Here is a 15,483-nt window from a genome sequence, read left to right as displayed (position 1 = left end):
ACCAGTCCAGGCAGAAGTGCATGTGACCCAAATTAAAGTGCATCAGTATAGAGTCACAACTATGTGGCCAAAATTATGTGTAAATGTAACACCAGTGGCTTTACTGGGATGCCATCTGGATCCCAGCAATGAATTAAATGTATGTGCATGGCACAATTTTATTTAAAATGATTTAATCTGATTAAACTTTAGTTGTCCAGCTGGATATGTGAGGTGGGCAACTAAAGTCTAATGAGAAGAGATAATAAAAATTATTATGCCAAATAGATTGTCATTTTAATTGTACAAAACACAGGCACCACAACGCTGAAACATTTACTGGAATATGTCATTACTTAGTTTTAAAAGGAATTAAATACAACATTTGAAATATAATCATAAAATATAAATAACGACAAAATAATTCTCTGTTGGTTTAGAAGTCAGTTTTTTTTTGTGAATCCCACATACACTACCATTTATAAGATTTTTGTGAGAAAGATTTTTTTGTAAAGAAATGTATACTTTTATTCAGCAAGGGTGCATTAAATTAATCAAAAATGAGAGTAAAGACAGTTGTTACAAAAAAATTATCTTTAAAAAAATTTCTTTTCAAACTTCCTTGTCATCAAATTATTATTATATTATCACTGTTTAAAAAAAAAGAGCCTTGAGCAACACATCTGTTTTCAACATTTATATTAATAAGAAGGATTTGAATGATCACGTAAGGGCTATGACACACTAAGCCGATGGTGAGTGTCTGTCGGCCTAGTCAGTACTAACATTCCACATACTACCGGGATCAAGACGCACATAACAACCTGTTTTTAAACGTCATGGCCAATCTGAGCCATGACAGTATAGCCGTCTCAAGTCGCAGACACAGCTCGATTCAAAGTGCGATATTTTCCTGAAAGTCCATTAGTGCCAGCGACTCAGACATCATCACCTTCAATATACTCTCATCCATCTAATCTGAGAGAGAAGGTTAGCTTTCATTGAGCTGAACCTCAGAGCCTTGGAGTTAAACGGTAAGTACTTTGAGTGGAAGGTAATGATATGATGGGGGCGAAATATCCCGTTTCCTCTTTTAAGCTTAACGCAATTAGGTAGTGGCACAGCCTGTTTGTAAGCTGAGTGTCTGACAGATGACAGACTATGTTAGAGTTTCAAAGACTGTTTGACTAAAGAGTGCAGAGCTTCTGTCTTTTAATCTCTTTCTTTCTGTGCAAGTTGTGAATTTATTTCAAGGAACTTGTAGATACTTGGTGACAAAAAGAGTCTGAAGTGCTAACAGCATCATGAGTTAGTCCTTGTAGGCTTAAAGGATCAGTTCACTCGAATATGAACATTTTTGTCATGTACTTTACTCGCCCTACTGTTGATTCGCAAAACACAAAATTGGAACACAAAAGGAGAAATTTTAATAAAGTACTGACTGCTCCTTTCAGATGGGAACTGGAGCTTCAAAGTTGCCAAAATGACGTAAAACACCATAAAGCCTTAGAAAAAGTCTATTTGACTTGTGCATGGCTTGACATTAACACCCGGCTATCCTCCAAATGCGGGTGTATTTCAGCAGTGGCGTGTAACGCCAATATAGATTTTTTGATACATAATCGATACTGAAATATCTGAAACGCTTCCAATACTAATTTTACGCAGAATAGACATATGATACGAAGACACACCAGCTGCGGTTTCCCGCCCTCTCATGATCTCTCTGACAGCGTGTTGACACACAAACTCGCCTATCCTCACTCACTCCTTTCATTTGCTCCAGATGAATATTGTTGGTGTTACACGGCTTGAATTTCGGCGTGGGATTGTGTGTATTGCGCAACATTTTACTTATTCCCACAGATTTTGTGCTCACATCCAAAGTGTGCGCACATAAAGCCGCCTCTCAGTACTAAACTGCTTTCGCTTCGCTGCTTAGTGAATGTAAACAGCTGAGAAAGAAAACGCATGTGTAACAGTATAATGGATCCGTGCGTCAGGTCTTAAAGTGACAGCAGCCTAATATAACTGCTGCCAAATTACGAGATAATATTAAAAATATCTATATGGCAGTTTTTGCCCATGGTATCAATGTCAAAATTATGGCAAGTGAGAATGCTGTAACTTTTGAAAACCACTAGCCACAGTGGCTGATGAGCAAAAAAGTTAATGTCAAGCCCTGCTTGTGTGCTATATATGCAAAGTCAACTTTGTGACAAAAAGTATTCACTGAAAATCTTAAAACCATAGGAGTTGTTAAATACTGCAACAAAATAACTGATTCAGTGAGCTGAACTTGAGAACGGATCATGAAAAGATCCTACTCAAAAAACGATTCATTCACCAATAACTTCTCTCATGAGGAAAGCTAGACTGGAAGTCAATATATTTTACATGAATAATAGCTTACATTTCACCCTGTACATCACACACAAAACTATCATATGATTTCAGAAGTCACATGACCCGCTTTTATGATGCTTTTGCACCTTTTTGAACCTTTTGAAGAGAAAAAGCTCCAGTTCTCAATCCATGTAATTGCACTGAAAGGATTGATCAATAAAGGTACAGAACAAATAAAGGTACATACACGTTTGGAACAACATGAGGGAGAGTAAATTATTACAGAATTTTCATTTTGGGGTGAACTATCCCTTTAATGCCACATCGATAAAAAAAGAAACAAAATGTATTTTAGCTTCAAGAGAATATTTTGGAGCTCAACTCTTTCTTCTCCCTGATTTCCAGTGTTTTGAATTGCACAAAACTAATTACTGCAGCCTTATTGATCTCACAAAACACTACTCTTTTCTTCAGTTTGGTCTACCGCTCTGCAGATTAGAAAATGCATGCTAAAATGGGACTGTATTATCCGTTGTGGTCTGATGAAACGCTGAGGGGCAGTAACATTGTGTAATGCTTTGTAGATATCACAGAGCAGAGGGTGAGGTTCAAAGCACACAGAGAGTCTCAGACAGAGAAGAAAATTGCTCTGCAGAATAATAAGGATTATCATATCGTAAGTGTTTCATGTCAAGGGGAAGGAAGGGGGTGTTAATGCCGGTGATCAAAATTAAAGCACTCCAGAACTTCACCTGAGGACGTGGACCATCTGCTAGGTCGCTGGCCTGTCTCTCTATCTGTGAGAGCTGTATTCACTGGCACTGATGCAGATAAACTACTGAGCACCACCAGATGTGCTAGGCAATAGACCTAATGTAATGCATTTCTCAGGGGTACTAAATTACTGAGCACAATCTGATGAAGTGCCACGTAAACTGTTTCTATCTCCCATTCTGATTACATTAAGTTTTATTAAAGAGGTTTGGTTCTACACGTTGGATTGTATTTGAGAGACAGAACTGATTCAGTACAAGTAAGGGATAATGTACATCCAGCCGGTTGTTATCTCAGAATAAACACAGACAGGGTGATCAGGTCTTGCATCAGCCTGAAGGGGTTTATTCTGAGATAACAACTGGCTGGAAGAACATTATCCGCCTTATTACACGGCTACTTGCCACATAAGTAAATAATTAGAAACGAAATATTGATCTGAGTCGAAATATTTTATTAGGTTTTTAAGCGCAAAGCTTCCAGAGAGCAGTTGCTAGCGTGGGAATTCAAACTAGACGGACATTTAAGAGTACAGTCATACCACTTATTAAACAGCATTTCGCCACATACATAATTATGGAGATAAGAGATATTGATTTGAGATTAAAATCATACCTGTTTGTATCTTATAATCCAACAGTGTACAAAACAATAGTCGCAAAATGGCAGCAGCTGCGTTTGTATGAAATAAGAGAGAGCGAGTACTCGATAGTGGATGGAATAATCAAAATAACTGTACACAAAATATTGATTTGACTGAGTTTTAATATTTTATTAGCTCACCAAACGCAAAACTTCCACGAAGAAAAAACGTTCCTAGCAAGTGTATAGCGCTGCTGACTTCAGTAACCCGGATGAGCCTGTGTTATCTGTTTTCAGGATGGTGCGATTGACCAATCAGAAGTATTCCATAGAGCCTTGTAATAAATTATTTTAACATTTGGATATGCAGAACAACAATAAGTAAATGATCATTAGACCACAATTATAAAAGCATTTATAATTAATATTTTGTTATAATTGAAAAAAAATTGTAGCAGTATTGTTCTTTTTTTTGCTAAAACAACTTTGCCGAAATAATGCACTATTAATATTTTGTATTATTAATAAACATTCATAAAGAATATAATTAACAAAAATACAATAATATTCCATCTTTGTTGAGGGCTGTTGAGTTAAATCATTTTAACTTGAGAATAAATGGCAGTTATTTACAAAGTTGAGATGTTCTCAAAGGCCCAAAGTTAAAGAACTACTACCCGATTAAAAATAACATTTACAACATAAATACCAATAATGAAGACAAAAAGATTAGCTCTAAACATCACCATCTGACAAATAATAATAATAATTTGTATGTTACCTTGCTTACTGACTGTGACATTTTTCATATATTAGAAGAAATTTAAGTTTTGTATACTGAATGTAGAAAAAAAGACATTGTCAAACCAGTTAGCACAGCGGGACACAGCAGTTTAAATGCCTAAATATGCCATTGAATTTAGCTGACCTCCTTTACCTTTGTATAATCTACTATTTTCTTATCAGAGGCAATTTCCACTGTAGGTCTCCAAAGGTGCAGTCCCTGCTACGGTGCTCTCTGATCCTTTGCGGTCTGTGGCGATCACATTCATATCAAATAAGGCTCAGTGGAGTCTACCTGCCCTCTGGGAGCGGGGTGACCCGCACACAGGCTAGCAATCAGAAAGCCTGGCACACACTCATGGAAAGAGTCCCTATTTATCTCTGTGAATATTTTAGCTGTCACCCAAGATGACCCTACTGCAGTGAGCTGCAGAGGTGGCATTATCCATCAGAAAACTCCCAGAGGTGTCCATCACTCCTGCCTCTATCGCTTACGTGACAGACCTAGCTAGCTTTGTCATCACTCCATCTCCATACACAATTCCAGCCTCCTCATTCACGCTCATAGCACATAAAATGGAGAGGGAGCTCTCTTGCTTTGAATCGCAAGTCCCTGCAGCACATACCGCAGTAATGTGAATTTTATAGTGCTCTTTTACAATTTCTACAGGTTGTGGAGGCAAGAGGCATGGATCTTTGCTCTGGAGGAGAGAAAGACTCACTCACGCTACTGGCAACATAGTCTTTTGTGTCATCCCCCTCTTCCTTCAGCGCTCTGGGCACTCTATTGGCTGAACCTGCAGGATGGCCACTGGTGATAAATCTCTGACAAGCACCTGCGAGAACTACCGTACATCTTACTTGAAGCTCCATCTACGTCAAGTTATGCCACTCTCTGCAGACATGCTGCTGCTTTATAATGGATAGAGTAAATCCGTCATACGTCCCTAACTGTTAAAGCAATAGTTCACCCAAATAATTTAAATTTGGTCATTATTTACATGTTTTTTTTGTTGTCTGTGGAACACAAAAGGAGCTATTCTAAATAATTTCCAACTTGCTATTTGCAATGTAAGTTAAATGGCCAACTTAAGAGTGAATAACTTACATGTTGATCTGTTCGTAAAAGAAAGCTACAGCTTCAGGAGTCATTCCGAATTATGTTTATGCCACTTTTTAGGCAAGTAGTTACTATAAACTACCAAAGTATAGAGAAAAATATTTTCAAACCCTAAAAACCCCCAGCTTAAACCAGTCTTAAGTTGGTTTCCCAGCCTGGCCAATCTGTGATTAGCTGGTTTAGTTGTTGAAAAGTGCCCAACACCTCTCTAAAACTAGCCAAGAAACCAACCGGGCAAAACTGGGTGACCATCTAAGACCAGCAAACCAACTTAGACTGGTGAAAGCTTTTTCTTTGCTTTTTTAAGCAGGGGCATTGAGAAAATAACAGCATAGATGTTTGGAAAGACATGCGGATGAGTAAATGATCGAATTTTAGGGTGAATTATTGCTTCAAGAAGTCATTGTCTCTCCTAGATATAGCAAGACTCATTGTTTCCGAGATAAACAACTTGATTATAATTGTTCATATTCAAAGAGAAAAAAGAAAGCTCGCAAAAACATTCCGTTATTGTAAGAATTTCTTCAGAAGATTTGCTTCAGAAGTGATTTTCGCTTTGGTTTGGAAACTCGTGACAAATAAACCCAATCTGGACTGTCACTAGATGTGTGTAGTCATAATTTGACAAGTGTCGATGCTGCCGGCGGTCTCGGTTTGTCATGTACAAATTGATAAATGATTAGTAAGTGTTTGGAGCGCCTGGATCATTGTGCCGCCAATCACCTCTTAAATTCACGCAGGTATAGTTCCGGAGAAAGAGCGGACAACGCCATCAATCTCATCTGAACACGACCACATCCCACAACCATTACGAGATACGGTCTCTGCCTTGCCCATTGACTCTTTTTTTTATTTTTCATTCCACTATTTAATGATCACAAGAATGATTCCACAGTCAAATAATGAGAACAATAGAGAGCCACAACAAGAAAATACTGTCAGTTAAATTAGCAACTGCTTCATCACTATGTTTGGTTGCTTTTGGTTGCATAAACAAACGGTAGTCATTCTACAGTTTGAATGTTTTACAATTGCCTCTTGCAAAACAGTCACCCTCACACAAACTATGTGTTGAGTTATTATCCCCCAAAAATCCAAAGCCATTTATTAAAGACCAAATAAACACCAACATTAGACAACAAGGTCATGCCTATCCTATGAGTGTGAAATAAATAGCTTGTTTTGAAACTTCTGTGGGATTTATGTGAAGTACTACGAAGGGAAATGGAGAGATAACTGGAAACAGACTTTGACTAGAGGGAAATCTACATACCAACAGCAATCTTTTATTCTAACATGCTAGCATTTTAAGGAATTTAATCAACAGACCCGAGGGAGCCCATACAAATTTAGTTTCAAGGCATGACCTAACACACCTGATTCAATTAATCAAATGTTAATTCCTCCATGTAGCATAATGGAGTTGAACCAGGTGCATATTTACTGTAGGTTTTGGGGGGAAAAAAAAGGCAATTTTCTCAATTAAGCCTTCAGGACTGGAAAGACTGGTCTAAATGATCTCATAGCAAACCTTTATCCTTGTTTGAGTAATAGAATGGAATTCCGTCTGGAAAGTACAACAACAGATATAAAGTGAGCTGTCACAGTTCTCTAAAGCACAGACTATAATCAAAACCTATTACAAAGTTCTTTAAATTCAGTGAAAACCCCTCAGAAAGTTTAACTTAATTTGCACTGAGATATGAGAGTCCACTTTAAGCAAATAGACTAATTTAATTCTCAATACATTCTTAAAAACCCCCATGAAATTCATGAATCGTCTAGTGCATGTCCACAGCTATCCTATAGTTGATAAAATGGACTTTTAGCAGATAGATATGACTGAGTCATCCAACGACTTGCAATGTTTTGTCCAATCAAATGCTCTCCTCTCAGTCAATTACAATTACCATTTGACTAAAGGTCAAATCAAGGTTCATGACAAAGTAACAGCCTATTAGCTATTTAAAAAGGGATGAGCCCTTCCATATACGAACCTTCCTTCAAAAGCAGAAAAGAAGACTGCAATCTATAACACATTTCATGGAGTCTTAAACTTTCTATCAAGCTTTTACTACCTTCTTTAAAGGCTTACTAGAGATTTGGCAGGAATGTTGCAATGGCTGAAATAGAAGCAAATGGAAAAAACAAAACAGAAATGTGAAAGAAAGAGAGCAGAGAGATGGAACACTTACTTTTGAAAGGGAGGCCTGATGTCCAGTGGAACAAAACAAGATGGAAAACATGATGAGAACCATAACAAAAAAAATCATGAACATGAGAACAGGAATGTATAAGATGGAGAGGAGGCCAAATCCAATTTGCCATTTTAGGTTCATCTTATAAAGCAGTGAGAAAATCACCTTGCTGACTCACATTTCGCCAGGCTAAGTCCCAAAATGGCAAAACTGGGTGACCCAATTAGCTGTTGTGAAATGAGAGCAGGCATTAATATGGGGACTGTGAAAACAGGGGGTGTCGAAGAAAAGATGAAATATGATAAGGAAAAATAAGATAAGAATTCATGTCAGCCTGTCTCTGACTTACATCAATGGAGCAATTCACTCCTGCCATGAGCTATTGTACTCGCAAAAGAAGAATAAACAAGTCTTGTTTTGTGTTATTTTATCTTGTTACCCATTTTTGTAAGATTCCCTCCAAAGCTTCTGGGTACTGAAATGGAAATCAAGCTTATTGCTGCAGGAATCCTTTTTTGTAATGTTATACAAAGTGCTTTTTAGATGGATCAACTGAACTGGATCAATAAATTGGATTAATAAAGCGACAAGGAAAAAAACTATTTCTGCAATTTAAACTTTAGTCACTTAATCCCTGCGAGTGCAAGAGGAAATTGAATAATCAAAGTAGAACTGTGTTCTGCTCATCCCACATTTCTTGCAAACTGACTTTTTCTAATCTGCTTCTGAGTGGAACATTCTGATCCAACGGCTTCGTGCGACATGCAGTAATTAAACCAGTAGATTTGTAGGAATTTTGAAAACTTCATTGCAAAATCTAAATAAGGATGATGTTTCATTAATGTGGAGAGCTCTACAATCAAGCTCTGCAAACCAACGTCAAATTTCACCTCACTTCATTTTTATATAGCTATTGGAAGCCTGTTTCCACCTTAAACAGGTAATTGTGAGATAACGTTTAAAATAATAAAAAAGTGACATTGTGACATATAGGCCTGGTTTCACAGACAGGACTTAGATTGAGCCAGGGTTAGGCCTTAGTTCAATTAGGGCATTTAAGTCGGTTTTTTTAATGTGCCTTAGAAAAAAAACATTACAGGTGTGCATCTTGAGACAAACAATAGCAATGACATTTTTTTTTTAAATCTGTCATTGCAAGTTCCTTTGTGGTAAGACAGTTCAAACATTCCTGTTAATGTCTGTGATCTGTAAATCCAGGCAATAAAGTTGCAATTTAAATATTTGCAATTGTGAGCTATAGTCTGAATTGTGAGTTACAACGGCACAATTATGAGATAAAGTTGCAATTATGAGAAATAGTCATGATTGTGCGTTATAAGCAAAATTGAGGTTTAATGTTACAATTATAAAAAATCGTATGAGATAAAATGTTGCAATTATGAGATGTAGTCACAATTATGAGATCTAAAGTTATGATCACAAATGTTAGAAATAGAGTCATTAAAATAAATGACTTTGTTTTTATCTGAGGCAGAAACAGGCTTAGATTCATAGCACATCTAGTGAATATTTAGAGCAGAACCGTTAAACTAGTGAAACATGAGAAATACCATCTGGAATTATTTTCAACTGTTACTTATTACAGCGTACTGCAGTACAAATGCAAAATATCTATGCAAAATATCGTAGATTCTTTGAGATTAGATCTTATCATTGATAATAGAATCCCTGAGAGTCTGATCCTGATCTGATCGTGGATATGAGGTTAAAGAGGGTTTCATTATCTGCTCTACAGAAGAGTGCCCAATCAACATGGACGACACTTAACAGAGCACACAGCTCTCAACAGACACGAGACACAGCTGTTGCCCGGCACATGCTGGCAGCCGGCAGAAGAGCTGTACAGACAGGGAGGTGTGCCACATCACAGGGAAGCACTGCTGAGGTGAGAAGCTGCAGTGACACAATGGTCTTCAGGAAATAGTTCAAACACACGGACACACACTAAAATGAACACGCACATCCACATATAAATACAGAAGTACACGCAGGACAAGCAATGCATCTCCTGGGAGTGAGATCCAGCAGGGTCCAGGGCAGGGATGCATTGTGGGTAGTGAGGTCTGCTGCTGCACTGAGAAGGGGGGGTTGATGGGTAAAGAGGATGCTAGGGTCTTATGATAAAGAGGGACTGAGAGAGAGAAAGACAGAAAGACAGAGGCACTTACGGACAGGTTGGGTTTTGAAGATTTCCAGGGCGCTGCTCTCTCCTTCACCCTTGCCGTTGATGGCTGATATCTTGACCTCGTATGTGGTCTCTGGCTTCAGCCCAACAATAGTGATCAAGTTGAGACCTGATTTGGACAGATTTAGAGCGCCAATGAAATATAGGACATAAAAATGATTAAATATTTCTAGTTTTAACAAAGCATATCCCAAACGTATATGACATACCAATTTGCCTTATCAAATGGCCCATGTTACCCCAGCACATGACTTGTAGCATTATAGAAAACTGATTCATTTGAATGGTTTTCGCAATGAAAAGGCTCAAATAAATACATTTTAAAAAATCCAGATTTTAAGGGAAAATGGGCAGAATGGATTTAGATACAGTGAGAAAAAAGTATAACCGATAAGCGTAAATATGGACTAAACAAATACACATAGGGTAAGTGGTGAGTGAAACTTAATGAATAATGAGTTTTTTTAAATCAGAGAAAGTCTGCGGGACTTTTTGTGGGTAGATATGTAGGCAAAGATACTGTGTGGGCCAAGTCATCACTTTCCCATCATTTTCCCAGAAGTCCCTGCAAAGCATTTTGAGTTTCACCTTTGTTCTAAAATACATTTCAGTTTGATCAAGAAAACAACAACCTAATTCTTCAATTAGAGTCATTACTCAGAGGTTTTCCAGAGGTCGCCGTGCAGCATCTTACATTTCATTTTCATAAAATGCAACCATTAGTTCTTGTCCTCTAATTAGATTGGACAATCTAATAACTGGCCACATTTTGTCTAAAATATAAATATCCACGTTATAAATATAAATATAACGTTTGGGGTTTTGAAAAAAAAAAAGTATCTTAGGCTCACAAACGCTGCATTTATTTGATCAAAAAGTCCGTAAAATGGTAATACTGTGTAATATAATCACAATTGAAAATAAATGTTCTATTTTAATATATTTTAAATGCAATTTATTCCTGTGATGGCAAAGCTGAACTTTTTGCATCCATTTCTCCAGTCTTCAATGTCACATGATCCTTCATAAATTATTCTAAAATGCTGATTTGCTGCTCATTTTACGTTTCTTATAATAATAATTTATTATAAGAATAATAATTTTTATCACAGTTAAAAACGGTTGTGCTTCTTATGTTTCTGTGAAAACCATGATAAATATTTTTCAGGATTCTTTGATGAAAGCTCAAAAGAACAGCATTTATTTGAATCTTTTATAACATTTTAAATGTCTTTACTATCACTTTTGATCAATTTAATGCGTCCTTGTCGAACCAAAGTTTGAATACTGACCCCAAACTTTTTAATGGTAACTGTTTAAAGAAACATGGGAAATGAAGAAACTTGCTTGTCATATTCGCTGTTCATCACTATGTTTTTAGTTATGTTATAAATTATCAAATTTTCATAACATCACCCACAATTTAACTTCAGAAGTTCTCCATTTGAGTGATCAGACTAAATCACTAAAAAGAACAATTTCAAAAGAATTCGGTTTTGTTATCATACATCAATCATTCATCAATAATGACTGGAATTTTTTTTTTTTACTCATTCAATCTGGTAGCTCGTGTTTGAGACTGTTTCATGCCTGTATCATATGCCAGTCTAATGCATTAGAGACTGACTGACAAAAGGTTGAGTGATCAAAAAGACATTGGCTGAGCAGGGGTTTATGTGTGTGTAGGTGGCTTGTAGACTGATTCGTGAAAGGCTGCGTTTGTGTGTGTGAGGCTTGTTTCTGACGCATGTCCCAAGGAGGTCTGGCAGAGCGAGCAGGCTGTCAGCAGTGAGCAAACTGACATCTCTCCCCCCGCCACCCCGAGAGACAGACAGTACCCACAGACAAACAGAGCACATGTCAGGCTGTGACAACTGCTCTGAGCACTCTTATTTAGCATTCAAGTGAACCCTGTCCCTTTCTCACATTTGCGCATTCTATTTTTGCTCAACTCTGCATTGCGTTTCATGCTTGCCAAGCAATATCGCCAATGAAAGGGTTTTTTATGGCAGCGGGGAAGGTTATTTTGCCACAATTTGACATGGCTAGCAGCTGTGGAAAGTGTTTAGTTATTATATTGAAGGAGGGTGGCTGTTTCTGCGTCATAGAAACCGCTGTTTTCTTTTCTAAGTGTAAGACAGCATCTTAACTGGGCACGAAGCGACAAATTGACAAGCAGTAAAAGCTCTTCCTTGTTAATCCGAATTTCTGTCCTAACTAGCTGTAGCAGAAACAAGCAACACTACATTTTATCAGTTGTTCACAATGAAACCTCACTGGACCAAAATCCAACATGAACAAACCTCAGAGAGATTGATTGAGGCATTTAAGGGTACGTTCACACGACAACGATATGATATACGGAGAAGTTTTGTCAAAACGATCCCCATTCACACGGATCCACGAAAACGACTAAAAACGCTGTATTCTGCTGCCTGGCCGGTAGATGGCGCTGAAACATTATAGATTGAACACGTAATACGCATGTGCATGACGTTATTGTTTTCAGAGATTCGCGTTTTTGTTGTTTACACGGAGACCGTTTTCAAAAACGTGCACTTTGAAACCCGGTTTCAAAAGTTTTTGTTTTCAGCCACCCAAAAACGCCTTTGTCGTGTAAATGAACGGCCAAAACGCATTAAAAGTTTTACATTTTTCGTTGAAAACGGTGTTGTGTAAACAGCCCCTAAGAAACATCAGATATCACATGACAAATCTATGAAAGCCCATTTCCATCTGAGAGTCAAGTTAATTTGCAACCACACATCTCACAACTCTTAATTTGTCTTTATTGAGGAGGTAAATGCAACTTTATTGCAATCGTTCCTTCAATTCTTACAATGTTACCACAATATTTGGCCATTGTGACTTTTTCGCCATGTGATTTTATATCTAGCAATTGTGACTTTGTATTTTGCAATGTGAATTTATTTCGAAATTGTGACTTTGTCACTTATAACTGTGATTTTGTATTTCAGTGTCTTCATCTTGCTTTGCAACTTTTGCAACCATCACATAATTGTGACTATCTCATAATGTGATTTTTTTTTTTATCTCACAATTGCAACTTTTATTAATCATACTTGTGACTTTGTATATTGCAATGTGACTTCATATCAATCTGTATGATATGATTTAATCATATCAAAATTTCTTATTTTAAATCTCATAATTCCCCATTTTATTTTGGAGGAATCAAGCGTCGGTACAAATTGCTCAAGGAAAACCACAAAAGAGCCATCAGGGGTACGGAGTCCGAGAAAGTGTGCAAACCCACATTATTCTGATTGGCTGTGGTTTTTTTCAGACTGAAAAATTGCTTGTCGCTGAAACCGTGCCACATCACGTCTGTTTCTAAAAACAATGTAACCCAGTTAAAATCCCTGTCTTAATACAATCATCTGAGAATCTGTAGTCATTTCGGTACAAAACAATGCTATAGAATCAAGAGCTTGACCTTCATACAAATGAGGGAAAGCTTTTATAAGCCTCCCAAAAGCCTCATCTATCTTGTTTTTCTCTCTTCATTGCCTCCAGTTCTAAATAAATGTTATTATAGCGCATGTGTGTGTGTGTGCGTTGGCCACTTACCATCCTCAACCTCATACTCTCTGTCCGTCCAGTCTTGGCCTGCTATCCTCCATTCAGCCTTGTACTTAAGGATAGGCACTCCTCCATCGGATTTAGGCTCATCAAACTCCACCATTGCCGTGCTGGAATAAGGCTCCAAGCGCTCGATAGAGGGGGCCGAAGGCACATCTAGAGAACACACACACACACATTTTTAAGTGTTTACACACACTCACTGCACACACAAGCAGGGCACCACAAAAATGTGAGTGAGGCAATAGACAAACTGAAACAATGAAAAATGGTTTTGGGCTTGGGGAACGGTTCACCAAGGGAACTGTTATTGCAGTGGCCAGAACAGTTTTCCCCTGAAGCACGAGTAAAATATCTTTCAGACAAACCCAAATATTGTTTAAAGTGGTCATATCATGAGGAATCAAATTTTCTTTGAACTTCTGAAGAGTTTGATGTACTATGAAAACTGTACTGTAACTTAAAAAAGAAACCAACTAAGCTATAAAAAGACTTGTTTTGAACTTCTGCAACCTTCGAACATTGGACGGGTACATAAATGGGCAAACTGCTGTTTTCAAACAAGTTTCAAACACTGCCCAAAACAGATTGCAATTCCGCTTAGTCGCTGAAATTAGACACGCTCCTCTTTAAATGTAGGGAAGCTTGCCAAACCTTGAGCTGGCCCTGGCTGTGTCTGATGCTCTGCATATCCTCCCCAACAATCCCAAAGTTGGAAACATGAATCTGATCTTTTTTTGTGATCAGCTCCCTGATCATTTAAGTCGTTAAGATCTTAACAATTTGAGCGTCACGTTTTAGTGTAGATTGTATTATAATGCTGTCAGAATGTAATGCAGGATTTACAAAGAAGCTGTTTTTGAAGGACAAATCATTTATAAACTATATTGGATGCAATCGGCAAATCCACAGCAAATTCATTTCTCATGTAAAAAGGTATTTATGTAGAAGTCTTAAAGTCACCATGAAATCAAAACTAACTTTTTGTGTGTGTATTTTTGCAGTATTCATAACAAATGATTTATCCATGCACATCATTATTTTTCTTAAGTTCACGTGCCCTCGAAATCTTTCATCAAAATAACTTCTCCCATTTGCAGTGACATATCTTCTCTGTAAAAAAAAAAAAACAACCTTACTAGCCGGTATTTTTTATAATCAAATCATATTCTGAGTGATTATATTACAGAGGGAACGCATGAACAGAAACGTTAAAAATACTGATTCTACTTAGAGTGAACTAAACAACTGCTTGAATTGCATTTTTCATTTGTCAGCCCTGCATAAAACTGTGATTTTTCCCTCAACAAAATGATTTACTAACAATATAACTATACATGACTTAATATAACCTATACATGACTTTTAAAATGGATCTCCTTCCCTCACAGAACACATTTACTCAGTAAGACACACTTTTAGAGAAATGTGACTTTATCGCACAATAAAAACTATGGCTGTGGGAGTGTGGTGGCTCTAAAACATGTGAGGTAGAAAAGAGGCGTCACTCCTGCACTGCCTCATCGCATTGAGACTAAATAATCACCTCACTGCCTTCCACACCATTTCACATCTGCCCCACTTTACAGAGCACCAAAAATATCAGAGGTAGCGTCGCATTTAACCGTCAAATCTGCAGCCTGAAAATTATACCCTGCTGTTTTTATTACCCAAGAGTCTCAGCCTAAAAAATACGAGCACAGGCTCTGATCTAAAGCTAAAACATCTCAGTCTGGGGGAGATTTACCTTTCGCGTACCTTGTGTATTATGAATGGGTACCAAGGGGGATTTTAGAAGTGGTTTTCCTGTGTTAAGACACCCTTTGTGAGAAATGATTTGTGAACAGCTAATTAGAGCTTCAACCTTTGATATTGATTCATTAAACATTCAC

At 37.5% G+C, this 15,483-nt stretch overlaps 1 protein-coding gene across 5 annotated transcripts in view; it reads right to left on the bottom strand.

Moving 5' to 3' along the window:
* The window catches only part of ncam1a (neural cell adhesion molecule 1a), a 243,423-nt gene that overhangs the window by 28,925 nt on the left and 199,015 nt on the right, over positions 1-15,483 (bottom strand). For 4 of the 5 annotated variants that reach the window (XM_084387599.1, XM_084387600.1, XM_084387598.1 and 1 more), the window contains 2 exons: positions 13,580-13,747; positions 9,972-10,097 (listed from right to left, as the gene is read on the bottom strand). In XM_084387599.1, coding sequence (XP_084243725.1) covers positions 9,972-10,097; positions 13,580-13,747 — 294 coding nt within the window. Of the gene's footprint in view, positions 1-7,779; positions 7,795-9,971; positions 10,098-13,579; positions 13,748-15,483 lie in introns of all 5 variants that reach the window. The other variant, XM_084387597.1, reaches the window with a different exon arrangement.

The sequence above is a fragment of the Rutilus rutilus genome (genome assembly GCF_951802725.1).
Source record: "Rutilus rutilus genome assembly, chromosome: 18".
In the NCBI taxonomy this organism is placed as follows: domain Eukaryota; kingdom Metazoa; phylum Chordata; class Actinopteri; order Cypriniformes; family Leuciscidae; genus Rutilus; species Rutilus rutilus.
The sequence above is the reverse complement of the archived record's forward strand: the minus strand, read 5'-3'. Positions and strand labels throughout refer to the sequence as shown.